The following is a 15,691-nucleotide window of genomic DNA, read 5'->3' on the forward strand; positions in this document are numbered from 1 at the left end:
GTGCGTGAGTGGCCACAGGATGTGTGTGTGTGTGTGTGTGTGTGTGTGTGTGTGTGTGTGTGTGTGTGTGTGTGTGTGTGTGTGTGTGGCCACGGGATGCATCAGTTAACATGGTGGTAGAGATGTTAATGTGCTTGTGTGTGTGTGTGTGTGTGTGTGTGTGTTTGAGTATAGGCTTATATATATGTGTGTGTGTGTGTGTGTGTGTGTTTGAGTATAGGCTTATATATATGTGTGTGGGTGTGTGGGTGTGTGGGTGTGTGTGTGTGTCTAGGTCATGTGATCAGAGACACTGAGGCACCAGCCCAAGCATAAATCGCTGCATGTAGGGGCTCACTAGTGGATGTGGTGGTGAAGGTGTGCAGGTGTGTGAGAGTATCAGAGGAGACCCTGTAGAAGGACAGAGTGCCGACCTCACGCTCCACATACACTCCTACTCTCCTGGAGCCTGCGGGGGGGACAGGTAGGACAGTGTACATTCCATTGTGTCTGGGTCTGTATGTGTCACTGGTACAGTCCAGACTCCAGGCCTTGGGAGAGCGTCCGATCCATTTACTCCTGCTGATGCTCTTATAAGCCACTCCCACATAAACACCCCCACTCTTCTCCCACTCCCAGTAGCAGCGTCCAGTCAGAGGCTCTCTGCTCAGCACCTGTTCATAGCCAGTAAATCTGTCTGGGTGGGGAGGATACGGCTGCTCCTTCTTCACCCGCCTCACCTTCCTGTTCCCCTCAGACAGAAGGAGACGTCTGTGTGCCGTGTTTGGGTCCAGTGTGAACTCACAGGAAACTGTACACACAACACACAGCAGACAACACACGTTACAATGGAACAACACTCACATTCCTTACACACACACACACACACACACACACACACACACACACACACACAGAGCAGACACACACCTTACACTCACACACACACACACACACACACACATCCATACCTACACACACACACACACATGTCAACAACAGAACACGACAATAGAATTATACAAAATACCTTACAGTCACACACACTCACACTCACACTAACACACATGCACAAACACCTCAATATAATGATGCATAGATACGTTACAGTCACTCACCCTAACACCGCGTTCACACTGTCTACGTCTAATGCCTGTCTGCCGTATGTATATTTGCATACACGCTACCTGATTGGCTGAAGGATCCGTCATAGCCTGAAGAGTTGAACATTTCTCAACATTTTTGACGGAGGCAGCGGAGCTGAAGGAACGGACGGACCCACAATGCATTTCGAGTTCGCAAAGTCAATGAGATCCGTCGACGGACATGGGGTAACACACAGCCCCCCCCCCCCCCCCACATACACACACACACACACACACACACACACACACACCCAGGGTTTCCCACAGCGTTTTCCTGCTAAGGCGGCCGCCTTAACAACAAAGGGCTGCCGCCTTAACTAACGTCTTCAAAAAAAAAATAAAAAAAAATAATAATAAATAAAAAAAATACAAGCGATATTCGCCGTGTTACTGTCATGTTTTCTCCCTTTCATTCCAAACCGTAACTAACAGTCTCCCTTCCCTGCAGAACGCATTTTTAAAGAAATACATACAAAAATAATAATAAAAAAATAAATAAAAGAAACGTTTTAAGATCTAGTGGGCCTCTGCCTCTGACTCGCGTGATGCGTCCGAACAGCGGCATCTGGTGGTTTATGTCATTGTGCTATCATCGTTCGACATCCTTCATTTGGGGAAAAAAAGAGAAGAGAACAGCATTTTTCTGCAAGACGGAATCTAGTCTACTATTGGGATAGCTGACAACCCGTTACATCAGGTAAGATTGTTATTGAATTCTTTAATAATACTAGTCTGTCAACTGTTCGCTAGTACTAGGCTACCTGGAATTATTTTGATAGGCGTAATGTGTTATTATCAAGGCTAATTGCGTTTAACGTTTACACGTGGTTGTATGACTAGCATGCTTTTGACATGTGCACATGATTTTCTCTCGCAATGTTCATAGCCAAATGAACAGGAAAACTCAGCCCAAGATCGCCGGCTACTTCATGCGACGTAGCCGGCCAAGTTCACCCTCCGCATCGCCTCCTCCACCACCACCACCACCACCACCACCACCAACTCCTCCCCCGCCGGATCCCCGGCAATCCTCCAAACATAGAGGCAGTGGATGGAACCCGGAGTGGGCTATGGACCCGAAGTATGCAGGGTGGCTTTACCATACAGAACACGGCGAGTAGAGCATTATTTATTATATGTTAAATATTAAAATATAAATGGTAGACTAAGCTTTATTAAGGGAGTTATTGTTATTATTCCTAGGAATGTTTTGTAGATTATGTCGTAGCCATCGGCAAAGGGCATCTCGTGGCCCCTCCCAAAGGCCTTTTATCGAGCTTCCTTGCACAAACTACAGGCGTGATGCCTTGGACCAGCACTTGGGCTCATCAAACCACATAGCATGTGTGAGCATTGCAGCCCAATCAAGCAGAAGTAAGTATTTCTGAATAATAATAAAAAAAAATTAAAAAAAATAGTTGATCAAATTATGTTTATGACATTTTTAATTAACAGTGACAGCTAATGTTTGTGTATTAGGTCTGCCCATCAATGAGGCATTTCAGCCCATTGTGAATATGGAACATGAGGCCATAATCGGTGGCTTTAAATGTCTTTACTGGCTGGTAAAACATGAAGTTGCGCACCACACAAATTACCCGGCATTGCTGGATCTGGCAGACTTCTTAGGCTGCGAATATTTTACTAAATTGAAGGTAAAAAAAAATATTTCATTACAGTGTACATTTGCTGTCATGGGTTTCTATTAGAATTAATTATAATATATCCTTAAATTATTTTCTTAGATTGATCAGAGGACAAATTACAGGTCCCACAGGATTGTAGATGAAATGCTACAAATCCTTGGTGAAATGGTTGAGGAGCCCATTTTAGAGGCCATTCAATCATCAAAGGCTATTGGCCTGGAGATTGACGAGTCCACAGACATCTCTGTGACTAAACAATTAGACATCCATATCAGGTACAGTAGTGGTCACCTTCTTATTATTTTTTTAAAATGGGTCATGATGAGATCTTCCTGAATGTGGAACAAAACCAGGTAAGACTAATCGTTTTTTGTAAATACTCCAGGTACACAGACAAGGAAGGACAGATGTTCTGTCAATTCCTGGATCTTGTATCCATTCCAGATGGCACAGCTATAACTATAGCTGAAGCTGTGAAGGAGGTCATGATAAGGAAAGAAATTCCTCAGGACCGCATCTTTGGCCTCGGCATAGATGGAGCCGCAGTGATGACCGGTAATGTATACTAAGGAAAAAGGGTGGTTAAGTTAATGTCAAACTGATAGGTTGCCTTGATCTAATACCTTTTTTTTTACTTTTATTTTAGGAAGACAGAATGGCACCGCAAAATTGCTGACTGACTCCTGGCCAGGATTGGTGTCAGTGCACTGTGCTGCTCATCGCCTGGCACTAGCTTGTAAAGATGCAGCAAATCAAGTGCCATACATGAAAACTTTTAGAAAGCACCTACAAGACCTGCACCTTTATTTTAGAAACAGTGCAAACCGCACCAGCGCCCTTAAAGAAGCTGCCAGTGTGCTTGGAGTTGAAGACTTGAAAGTCACAGTAAGTGAAAACATGAAGTGTTTGAAGTACATCAAATTCCTTATTTTATTTTCAATTTGAATATAATTAATTTAATTGTATAATTGCCCTATCCCCCACCTCAGGAGGTTAAGGACACTAGGTGGCTATCGCAAGAGAAGGCCATTTCAAATCTTCAGAGAAATCTACCGGCAGTGCTTGCTACACTAGCTGAGGAGGCAGACTTAAAGAAGGACCCTGTGGCACGTGGGTTGTACACCTACTGTGCAACTTAAGCCGCCTTCACATTGGCACTCCGTAATTCGCAGTGCTCCCCCTTCGGACGTCGGACTTGACCGTTGGAAGTGTCGGAGGCTTTTCGAGTTTGGGAGTAAAATGTACAATAGTGCTATTTTATTTCTAAATTAATTGTCTAACTGCCCTAATAGTGTTAAGATTGTAGTAAGAAGTAAGTTGTGTATGTTTTTCTGTGGTCTAGGAAAAGATGGTCTGTGTTCTCATGAAAACACTCCAATCGCCTTTTGTTGTTGACAAGAGACACCCTGCGGAAGTATGTGTAGCGTCTATATGTTCATTTCTAGTATTATATATGGAATGTTATATGTGTGTGTGTGTGTGTGTGTGTGTGTGTGTATGTGTAAACTAATAACACATGGTCCTCTTACAGTATATGTATAGTGTCTATATGTTAATTTCTAGTTTGGAATGTTATGTGTGTGTGTGTGTGTGTGTGTGTGTGTGTGTGTGTGTAAACTAATAAGACATTATTAAAATACTAATAAACTACAGAACTGCTCCAATGCACTAAATAAATGTTCAGGCACCCACTGTGCTTGGCCTCTGGCCTCACGCCTAACTGCAAATCACAGCCATGGTGATATCTGCTACCCACACCACTCTCACTGCTGCCATATTGCAAATCACAGCCATGGTGATATCTGCTACCCACGCCACTCTCACTGCTGCCATATTGCAAATCACAGCCATGCTGATATCTGCTACCCACGCCACTCTCACTGCTGCCATATTGCAAATCACAGCCATGCTGATATCTGCTACCCACGCCACTCTCACTGCTGCCATATTGCAAATCACAGCCATGGTGATATCTGCTACGCACGCCACTCTCACTGCTGCCATATTGCAAATCACAGCCATGCTGATATCTGCTACCGACACCACTCTCACTGCTGCTATATTGCTTAATCCACAAACAAATCTTGAAACTCACAAATCGGCTCAAAAGTTGGACAGTTCGCTGAATCGCTGCATATAAAAACTCAGTATTAGTGCTTTCTTTGTACATCCAGTCCAGAGTTTTGGCCTTTGTGATGTTGCTACAAGTATGTGTAAGGGCATTTGACCGGCATGAAATCGGCATGTCTCCGACTAACCGGCCGGTCACCGGTCATGGGTGATCACGTGAAAATCGGCAGATTCCAGTCACCAGCTGACAAGAAGGTGCATCTCTAATAAGTGCACACTATCTACCACAATCCATCATTCAAAGTTTCAGTGTGAACGCCCTCACACACTCAAATTAAGTATAGAAGTGCGCCAATTGAGACACAGTGTTGGTGTGTATAGGCCTTAAGACACATATAAAACACCAACCAAACCATAATGTGCTATGCTAGTCATAATAATAATCCTTTACAAAGACATGTCTGACTAACACCAACCTTAAGGTCTGCAGTTTGCAGTGGGGACTAGACAGTCCCTTAGAGAGAAGCTGGACTCCAGAATCTCCCAGGTCATTGTGACTCAGGTCCAGCTCTATCAGGGAGTTTGGTGACTGTAGAACAGCAGCCACAATTCCACAGGACTTCTCTGAGAGTTTGCATTCAGCAAGTCTGCATAACAACATAAGAAAGGATAAAATATTGCCCAATCACACAAACACACTCACCCACCCACAAGCAACCCCCTGATACCTGCACAAGACTAGTGCACATGTGCAAAATTGCAAATCACTCAGTCATGCACCTACACACCTGAAAGGTTTGTAATGTTATAAGAGGACAGAATTGAACTGTATACATATTACATATAAGCAATTTCTTAACGTAAGAGGCACTTTGTGGCACACTACCAACCACAATCCTGTAGTGAAGTTTTCTCAATTCTTCAAATGACAAAGTGTCCACCAGGCATGTTTGCAAAAGCTCATTCAAATAAAACGGTGTCATAAATCAGTGAAGTGCATGTTCACACAAGACTATTTCACCTTTAGGCATCTTTAAAGGGTTACAGTAATACTGTTGGCCTAGATTGGTAGTAGACTAGTCTGGGTGAACCGGTCAGGGCAGGTCAGTCTGAAAAAGATCCCATTGACGCCTGTTTCCAACTGACTTTCAGAGACGTAATCAGCAATGAAATTAAACTTGCAATAGTGCATTAAAATCTACCAAATCCATTTCAGAAGTGCAGCAAGCACATCTTGTTGGTAATTATAGTTTTATGGTAGCTATTTACTCAATTGTAAAGAAATAAAACAGTCCTAGATTTTTGGTGATTCAGGAACTAGAAGTCAATGGGCTCCTTTCCAGACTGAAAAATTCAAAATTCAAATTTGCTAACAGGTTAGTCTGGGTTCACCCCAGGTGGTAGTAGACTAGTGACTTCAACATTATATTTAGACACTATAATTAGCACAGTCTCTCCATCAGAAACTCACCGTGCCTTTCTGCAGCACCTCACAGCTGGGAGCAGTCTCCTGCGTCCCTCATCTGATGTGTTGTATTTCTTCAGCTCAATCTCATCAAGCACATCCTCAGACATCAGAAGCATGTGGGCCAGTGCTGAACAGTGGGCAGGAGATAACTTCTGTTTGATGTTCTTTGGTGAAGACAAGTATGTCTGAATTTCTTTGTGCATGGAATCATCATTCATTTCAAATAAGCAGTGGAAAAGATTGATGCATCGTTCAGGGGAGAGACCTTCTCTGTTCAGCTTCTTCATGTACTGACATGTTTCCCTAATACTGTGAGAACTGTTGTGTGTGTTGCTCAGTAGACCTTGCAGAAGTTTGTGATTTCTCTCCACAGAAATACCCATCAGGAAGCGAAGGAAGAGATCCAGGTGTCCGTTCTGGCTCGCCAAAGCCTTATCAACTGCCCTCTTAAGTAAAACATGTAAGTTGTCTTGTGTTTGTCCTCCAAATGCTGATACAACATTAGATAAAAATGATGGATTGAGTTCATCTCTTTCCTGTTCACTGAGGAAGCATTTCAATGCCTCAAGTTTCTTAGCCAAATACGAGTGAAACACAAACACAGCTGCCAGAAACTCCTGGACACTCAGATGCACAAAGCAGTAGACCTTCTTCTTTTGAGATTCCACAGTTTCTGTCTTGAAGATCTCAGTGCACATGCCAGAGTACACTGAAGCTTCACTGACATCAATACCACACTCTCTCAGGTCTTCCTCATAAAACATGAGGTTGCCATTCTCTAGATTCTTGAAAGCCAGTTCTGCCAGCTTCAGTAAAATGAACCTCTGAGATTTTAGGAGTTTCTTTGTATCTTTTTCAGATTTACTCTGATACTTCTGATCCTTTCGTGTGGTTTGGATGAGCAAGAAGTGTATGAACATCTCAGTCAGCGTTTTTGGAATGTCTTTGATGTTTTTCCTTTCCAGCATCTGCTGAAGTACAGTAGCTGCAATCCAACAAAAGACTGGAATGTGGCACATAATGTGGAGACTCCTGGATGTCTGAATGTGTGAGATGATTCTGTTGGCCTGACTCTGATCTCTGATTCTCTTCCTGAAGTATTCTTCCTTCTGTGGGTCATTGAATCCTCGTACTTCTGTTACCTGGTCAATGAACTGATCAGGAATCTGACTGGCTGCAGCTGGTCTTGAGGTTATCCAGATGAGTGCAGAGGGAAGCAGAGTTCCCTGAATGAGGCTCGTCATCAGAACATCCACTGATGATGTTTGCTTCACATCAGACAACTTACTGTTCTGCTCCAGGTCCAGAGTCAACCGACTCTCATCCAAACCATCAAAGATGAACACAACCTGACAGTCTTTATATCCTTCATCATTCAGCTCCTTCAACTCAGGGTGGAAGTCAAGCAGGAGCCTGTTAAGACTATACTGATCACCTCTGACTAAATTCAGCTCACGGAAAGAAAGGGGAAACATAAAATCTATATCCTGATTGGCTACCCCATCTGTCCAATCAAGAATGAATTTCTGAACTGAGACAGTTTTTCCAATACCAGCAACACCTTTGGTCATCACAGTTCTGATGTGCTTCTCCTGTCCAAGTAAGGGCTTGAAGATGTCGTTGCAGTTGATTGGTATGTCTTCTGTGGATTGAGATCTGGACGCTGACTCTACCTGCCAAACCTCATGTTCCTTATTCACCCCTTCACTCTCTCCTCCTGTGATGTAGAGCTCTGTGTAGATCTTATTGAGGAGTATCTCAGCTCCTGGTTTGATGATGCCTTCAGAGATGTTCTCAAACCTCCTCTTCAGACTGGCTTTGTGATTCTTTATAACTCTCCTCAGGTCCTCATCTGTTTACAAATGACAAAACAAGTCATTAAAAAGTTACAATAAATGTCAATAATAAAACGATTCATAAACTCATGAACTCACTACAAATAAGCCTACGTCCACAAGCACTTATAAATAAAAATAAATAAATAAATAGTGATATTTGTCATTGTTCACAGGGCTTAAAATTAATGTTCAGTGCTTCAAAAGGGAGATGAATACAGGAGGGGACTGTAATGTGAGGGGGCAATATATTTACTACTGTAATGTGAGGGGGCAATATATTCACTACTGTAATGTGAGGGGGCAATATATTCACTACTGTAATGTGAGGGGGCAATATATTCACTACTGTAATGTGAGGGGGCAATATATTTTACTACTGTAATGTGAGGGGGCAATATATTCACTACTGTAATGTGAGGGGGCAATATATTTTACTAACTCACTACTGTAATGTGAGGGGGCAATATATTCACTACTGTAATGTGAGGGGGCAATATATTCACTACTGTAATGTGAGGGGGCAATATATTTACTACTGTAATGTGAGGGGGCAATATATTCACTACTGTAATGTGAGGGGGCAATATATTTTACTACTGTAATGTGAGGGGGCAATATATTCACTACTATAATGTGAGGGGGCAATATATTCACTACTGTAATGTGAGGGGGCAATATATTCTGCTACTGTAATGTGAGGGGGCAATATATTCACTCCTGTAATGTGAGGGGGCAATATATTTTACTAATTCACTACTGTAATATGAGGGGGCAATATATTCACTCATGTAATGTGAGGGGGCAATATATTCTGCTACTGTAATGTGAGGGGGCAATATATTCACTCATGTAATGTGAGGGGGCAATATATTCACTCATGTAATGTGAGGGGGCAATATATTTTACTAACTCACTATTGTAATGTGAGGGGGGAATATATTTACTACTGTAATGTGAGGGGGCAATATATCCCCTACTGTAATGTGAGGGGGCAATATATTTTACTACTGTAATGTGAGGGGGCAATATATTTTACTAACTCACTACTGTAATGTGAGGGGGCAATATATTTTACTACTGTAATGTGAGGGGGCAATATATTCACTACTGTAATGTGAGGGGGCAATATATTCACTACTATAATGTGAGGGGGCAATACATTTACTACTGTAATGTGAGGGGGTAATATATTCACTACTGTAATGTGAGGGGGCAATATATTCACTACTGTAATGTGAGGGGGCAATATATTCACTACTGTAATGTGAGGGGGTAATATATTCACTACTGTAATGTGAGGGGGCAATATATTCACTACTGTATTGTGAGGGGGCAATATATTCACTACTGTATTGTGAGGGGGCAATATATTCACTACTGTAATGTGAGGGGGCAATATATTTATTACTGTAATGTGAGGGGGCAATATTTGACCAGCTCACTACTGTAATGTGGCATAAAGTGACAGGTTGGTCCAGATTGTGGAGTGTACAGGATTAAGAGCAAAGCCCTCGATGGTAGAAATGTTCCTTATTACACGTGCCAATGAGAAAACAGCACTTAACATAATCTTTACTTGCAAGACTTTGGCTTCGTTTTTATAATAGGAGTAAGTGTTTGTGGCAACACGTCATGATACATTTGATCATCTTTGATTGCTGTTTTAGCAGAAACATCTTTCACATAATGAATGCACAGTCTAGAAAGTGAAAGTAGGCCTACTATGCAGTCTGTTTCTGTAGTTGTTTTGGTAGAAGCACCTTTAATGCACGTAATGAATGCACAGTCTAGAAAGTGAAAGTAGGCCTACTATGCGGTATAGGTATCCTCACCTAGTTCCCTCTTTCTGCCTGGTTTATGTCCAGTGTGCAAGTGTCTCCTGGGTCCTAGATCCTGCAGATCAGTCCTTAACCTGCAGGGACATCAGACAAACAACACTTGGACTAATGCACTAATTGCTCCTCAGATAATCTACTGATTAAAATGTGTATTTATAATCTATATCTATAATCAATCTAATCTAATCAATCTATAACCTGTAATCAGAACTGCAAACACTATGGCCATATTCATTCCCAATTGTATTTTTGATCTCCTACTGCAATTATGGTGAGACCATTATCTATTCCCCAATTGTATTTTTGATATTTTTGTGTGTGTGTGTGTGTGTGTGTGTGTGTGTGTGTGTGTGGAGTCTTGGACATGCACACAACTTGTTTGACGTGTGCGTATGTGTGTGTGCGTGTCTCTGCATGAGATTCAGTTTGATTCAATGTTAATGTCAAAATCATGTTCATAAACGATATGACTGCAACTGTGTGAGCTAAGTAAGCCCATCGGAAAAAAAAAAGCGTGCCGCGATTCCATTACAACGCCCATGATTTCCGCCCGATTTTGGAAATTTAGTCGCCGACTGTTAAAACAGACCAAAATCGTACAATGTAAGCCAGCCTTTAGATGACGGGAGCGCGCCACGATTTTAGTACAACTCCCGATTTTTTGAAATAACAAATAATCATATAGGCTACAGCTGTCGCCTATTTTGCCCCTTCCTGTTTCGTGTTGGAGCCAGGTCACTATTGGTTTTTAAATGTTCACGTCACTATTTGCATGAGCCACGACTGAAAAGACTTCCGATAATATCAAACATGTTTGATATTGTCGTAACGGCAAAACTAGAAAAAGACTGACTCCGACGGATGTAAAACCGCTAAGATTGGCACCTTACACTAAACAATTTAGTTGACGGGAGCGCGCCGCGATTCCATTACAACACCCATGATTTCCGCCCAATTTTGGAAATTTAGTCGCCGACTTAGTGCTGGGCGGTATACCGGTTCACACCGAATACCGGTGTATATTTTCCTTATGATATGAATTTTTAATATACCGCCATACCGGTGTATTTGATTACACTGTGGGTGGAATGCTGCGTCGTACAACATTGTTTCAGACGGGACCCTGTTCAATGTTGCACCTCTAAACATGCATGGAAAAAGTAAACAGAGGAGCCTGTGGCACAAGACACCTCACGTTTTTCCCTTTAAGTATGACGCTTAAGGCTTATTTTTTTCCTTTGATAAGGGATTTATTTACGGGTGTTACACAGAATACCTTAAATTGTTCCCCTAGTTAAAGAAAAGCGTTATAGGACTTAATAGCCTACATAGGAAGGGATTTTTCAGTAAGCTAAAAAAGATTGTTCAACAGCTGTAACTAGCTGGCTAGGAGGTGAACCCACCGAACACGGGAAGCTTAATGATCTTATAATTCATCTTACCTTAGTAATATTCGCTGAAATTATCCAAGTAGCAAAGCATGTTACAAACATGAACTGAACAATACTAGCTGGTCAGTTAGTCATGATCTTGACAGTCATCAGCACTAAAACTAACTTTTTTGCTAACGTTTTGCCTAGCTTGGTAGCCTAGGCTAACCAGACATCCACTTGAATTCTGTTGACGTTACCACACAATAACAATACGGCATGATTCTGATGGGCCTATTTGACAGAGGAAACATTAGCAGAAACATTAGCAGTCTCTTCACTAAGTCACACTTGTTTTATATTTACTTGAAAACTGTAATGTACCTGGGCTTGAACTTGAAGCAAAAGTATAATTATTGCAAGTTGCATCCTAAGTCAATCTATTGCAGTAATTCCTCTCTCAACCAGTAGAAAATGTCCTGATTATGCATGGGGGAAAAAATACCGTCATATACCGTGAAACCGTCAGAACTTTGAAAAATACCGTGATATACATTTTTGCCCATAACGCCCAGCACTACGCTGACTGTTAAAACAGACCAAAATCGTGCAATGTAAGGCAGCCTTTAGATGACGGGAGCGCGCCGCGATTTTAGTACAACTCCCATTTGGAAATGTAGTCGCCGACTGTTAAAACAGACCAAAATCGTGCAATGTAAGCCAGCCTTTAGTGGCATTTCTAAGTAGCTTGTAGCCTATAAGAACTACAGACTGATAACTACTCACTCTAGACCTGATGGAACTGGTCCACTGCTGAAGTTGGGCCTATCACCAAATGACACATCACTCTTCATGGACACACAGCTGGGCACTGGAGATGGAGGTCTGTGTGTGTGTGGGCTGGTTACATAAGGAGACACAAGAAACTGATGAACATCAACTCACTGAGTAAATCAGCATATATTGTTGCTTTCTAAAGACATACAGATCTACACGGTGTCGATCCTTAGGAGAGCAGGTTAGAACTTTACTTTGACACTGATGAGAAGCTAAGAGTTCTTGCATTCATTTTTCTTAACTTGTTCTCAACCATCTCATTTCCACAGTGTGCGTGGTAATGTATGTTAATAACATTTCTAAAAGGCATGTAGCCTATAAGAACTACAGACTGATAACTACTCACTCTAGACCTAATGGAACTGGTTCACTGCTGAAGTTGGGCATACCACCCATGGACCGATCACTCTTCATGGACACACAGCTGGGCACTGGAGATGGAGGTCTGTGTGTCTGTGGGCTGGTTACATAAGGAGACACAAGAACTGATGAACATCAACTCACTGAGTAAATCAGCATATATTGTTGCTTTCTAAACACATACAGATCGACATTGGTGTCCATCCTTAGGAGAGTAGGTTAGAACTTTACTTTGACACTGATGAGAAGCTAAGAGTTATTACATTAATTGTTCCTAACTTATCTCAACCTCATTTCCACAAATCTCATTTCCACAGTGTGTATGTGTGTGTGTGTGCGTGTGCGTGTGCGTATGCGCGTGCGCGTGCGTGTGTGTGTGTGTTTGTTGCTAATATAGGCTGGATGTCAGATGACACATAAATCTTCACAGACATTTTTTTCCTAGAATAACAAGGCTCTCAGAATATTTGTATGTACAGAATCTAAGCAATAAAATGGCACATTACATTTCAATGAAAACATGGCAGATGGAGTTTGCCACTTGTAGCATTTTGGTGGGGAACTGCAGCACTACACACACACACACACACACACACACACACCTACAAAAGGTTCACAGCAGTGTAGGCAACTAGCAGTGATGGTATTATCAGTCTAATGTCCACTATTGCTATTGAATTCTCTTTCTACTGCTGCTCCCATGAACATGTGGATTCATTTGTGCAGTTTACAAGTTTACTGCCAACACAGACAGGCACCAAATGACTCCAAACACAGACAATGAGGCACCAATGCACCAGAGAACAGAGCGGGTGTGGGGGCAGCTATGATGTGTACTGCATCTGTGGATTCACTTACCCTCCATCAGAGTGTGTTGCTTTGCTGCTTTGTTGCACACAGCTGTGTGCTGCAGACTCTGGTCTGGGTGTTTTATTGGGACCTGCAGCCTCCTCTCTCTCCTGAGAGACACTCATCCTAGCAGCAGTGGGAGAGTCTCTCTGGGAATGGACATGAGACATATGTAGCTTTACCTCTTGTTTCATGTGTCACCACATACTGTAGATTATAGCTGTAGCTAAACATGAACCGCTATCTTTGTTTTTAGCACTCTGATAAGATCTAAACCAGAAGGCACACAACACTAGCCTGAACAGCCAGACCCACATTACTGCCGCTAGGGGCGTCTAGATATCTAGGCTACAACATCACCGGTTATGCACAAATATTTTGGGCTTGATTCCATAATCTGGCCCTGGCAAAGGAATAGGCTATCTCGATTATGTTACAACGGCGTTAGGTAGCCTAATATGTAATGTTAGCAAGCCCGCATGCCATGGTTTGTTAGGGCGAGGCCTATCCTAAGGGCGGAAAATGTTCGTCGAAAACCTTCAAGTTCAATGAAATTCCAAATATTCCACATACCGAAAACATTAAGTGAATGACCACATGAAGACATTAAATAGTGGGTGTCTTACCTTAGGCTACAAACTGTGTGCCCTCGATACAAAACAACAAAGTCAGATGCGTCACGGAGTCAAACTATTTACTTTCGCTTTTACATCAGAAGTCTCTCCTCGTGTGAAAGCGATTTTTAACGTAACCTTAATGGAATTTATAGTAGGCCAGACATCCGAAGTCTCCCAGAAGGTCCGGGAGTCTCCCCCATATTGATAGCGGCTCCCTGATGCCCGCAAATTACTTGATCTCATGGAATCCAGAGCGAGGGAGAAGCTGCGCGCACACGAGTCAAACTCGGCCACCCCAGACCGCGTGAGCGTCTGTGTAGCGCGCGCACGACAGAGGAAAGGGAGCTAGACCCGCGTGTGCTTAGGTGCCTCATGAAGCATCCTGATTGGCCTGTCTTGGTAAGTCAACCAATACAAGTTCAGTGTGGGCGGGCTTTTCTCTTCTCCCGAATCAAGTGCATTCAAATACTTTTTTTTCTTTGATTGAATGTGTTTTCTTTGACAGAAGTGAATGTTTGTTTGATTGAAGATACAGTATATTTTTTGATCGGTTGAATAATAAAGACACAAATCTACATAATAGTGACCCAAATTCGGGATGCCTCCCTGAAATGACTTTTTGCAGGTTGAGATGTCTGTGTAGGCTAACTGGGACAACATTACATTTCATGCTGTGCCAATATAATCTGTGACTTTTTAAAAGGCTATCCTGTGTGCATTTAGTAGCCGATATGCCTACTGCAGTGAAGAATAGCCTGTGTGCATTTAGTAGCCGATATGCCTACTGCAGTGAAGAATAGCCTGTGTGCATTTAGTAGCCGATATGCCTACTGCAGTGAAGGCTATCCTGTGTGCATTTAGTAGCCGATACGCCTACTGCAGTGAAGAATAGCAGACCTTCACAAAGATTAAATGCAACTTAAAACAGGGCATTCTCTCATATAAGAATAGATTAGAAACCTGTAAATGGGAAGATAACCTGTCACAAAATAACTAGAGCTGAAAATAATGAAATTGTTTGCTTTTATCTAAGCTAGTACTGTTTGAACATGAAGACTACCTAAAACCCCAGAGCTCAAGTTTAAAATTGTAGATATTTCAAATAAATGCAGGATTATGCACATAATGTACAGTACTATTTAACACACATCAACTGATGAAAAACCAAGGCCATGTGGACTAACGGTTCTACGTTCATGCCTTCAGAATGTAGAATGCTACAGTGATGTCCAACTAGTACATTCAGAATGTAGAATGCTACAGTGATGTCTAACTCAGAGCCAAATAGATACAAAACTCAAACAAACTGACCTTTCCTCGAGACACTGTACAAGGTATTTTTTTGGCAGGTCTACAACCAGAGAATGTCTAATAAGGCCTCTGGTACAACGATAAATTACATACATGGGGCGGGTTCTGTGTTTTCCCAAATAATCTGCCATCTTGGTTTTGTAGGCTACAGAAATGACACTCTCGTAAAGGGCGGAAAAAGGCCACCTTCAGATTACAGGTTATGGATTTAGGAAAGATATTGATGTAATTGTAGGATAACTACATATTTCACACAATAATTACACTGTGTTATACACGTTGCACAATAATGCATTTATTGACTTTTAATTACGGTATAAAGTCGTGGCTCTGTCTCTCAATATTGAAACGTGCTCAATGCAT

The 15,691-nt window shown here is 42.1% G+C and overlaps 1 protein-coding gene across 1 annotated transcript; it reads right to left on the minus strand.

Moving 5' to 3' along the window:
• Nucleotides 1-275: 275 nt before the first annotated feature.
• Nucleotides 276-12,624, minus strand: LOC134073954 (NLR family CARD domain-containing protein 3-like). The gene is made up of 6 exons (XM_062530443.1): nt 12,538-12,624; nt 12,141-12,254; nt 9,979-10,058; nt 6,312-8,160; nt 2,079-2,218; nt 276-790 (listed from the first exon to the last, which is right to left on the minus strand). The coding sequence occupies exons 1-6, from the start codon at nt 12,603-12,605 to the stop codon at nt 276-278; spliced, it is 2,766 nt and encodes a 921-aa protein (XP_062386427.1). The 5' UTR covers nt 12,606-12,624.
• Between the last annotated feature and the right edge of the window lie 3,067 nt (nt 12,625-15,691).

This window comes from Sardina pilchardus, chromosome 1 (assembly GCF_963854185.1).
Source record: "Sardina pilchardus chromosome 1, fSarPil1.1, whole genome shotgun sequence".
Taxonomy (NCBI): Eukaryota; Metazoa; Chordata; class Actinopteri; order Clupeiformes; family Clupeidae; genus Sardina; species Sardina pilchardus.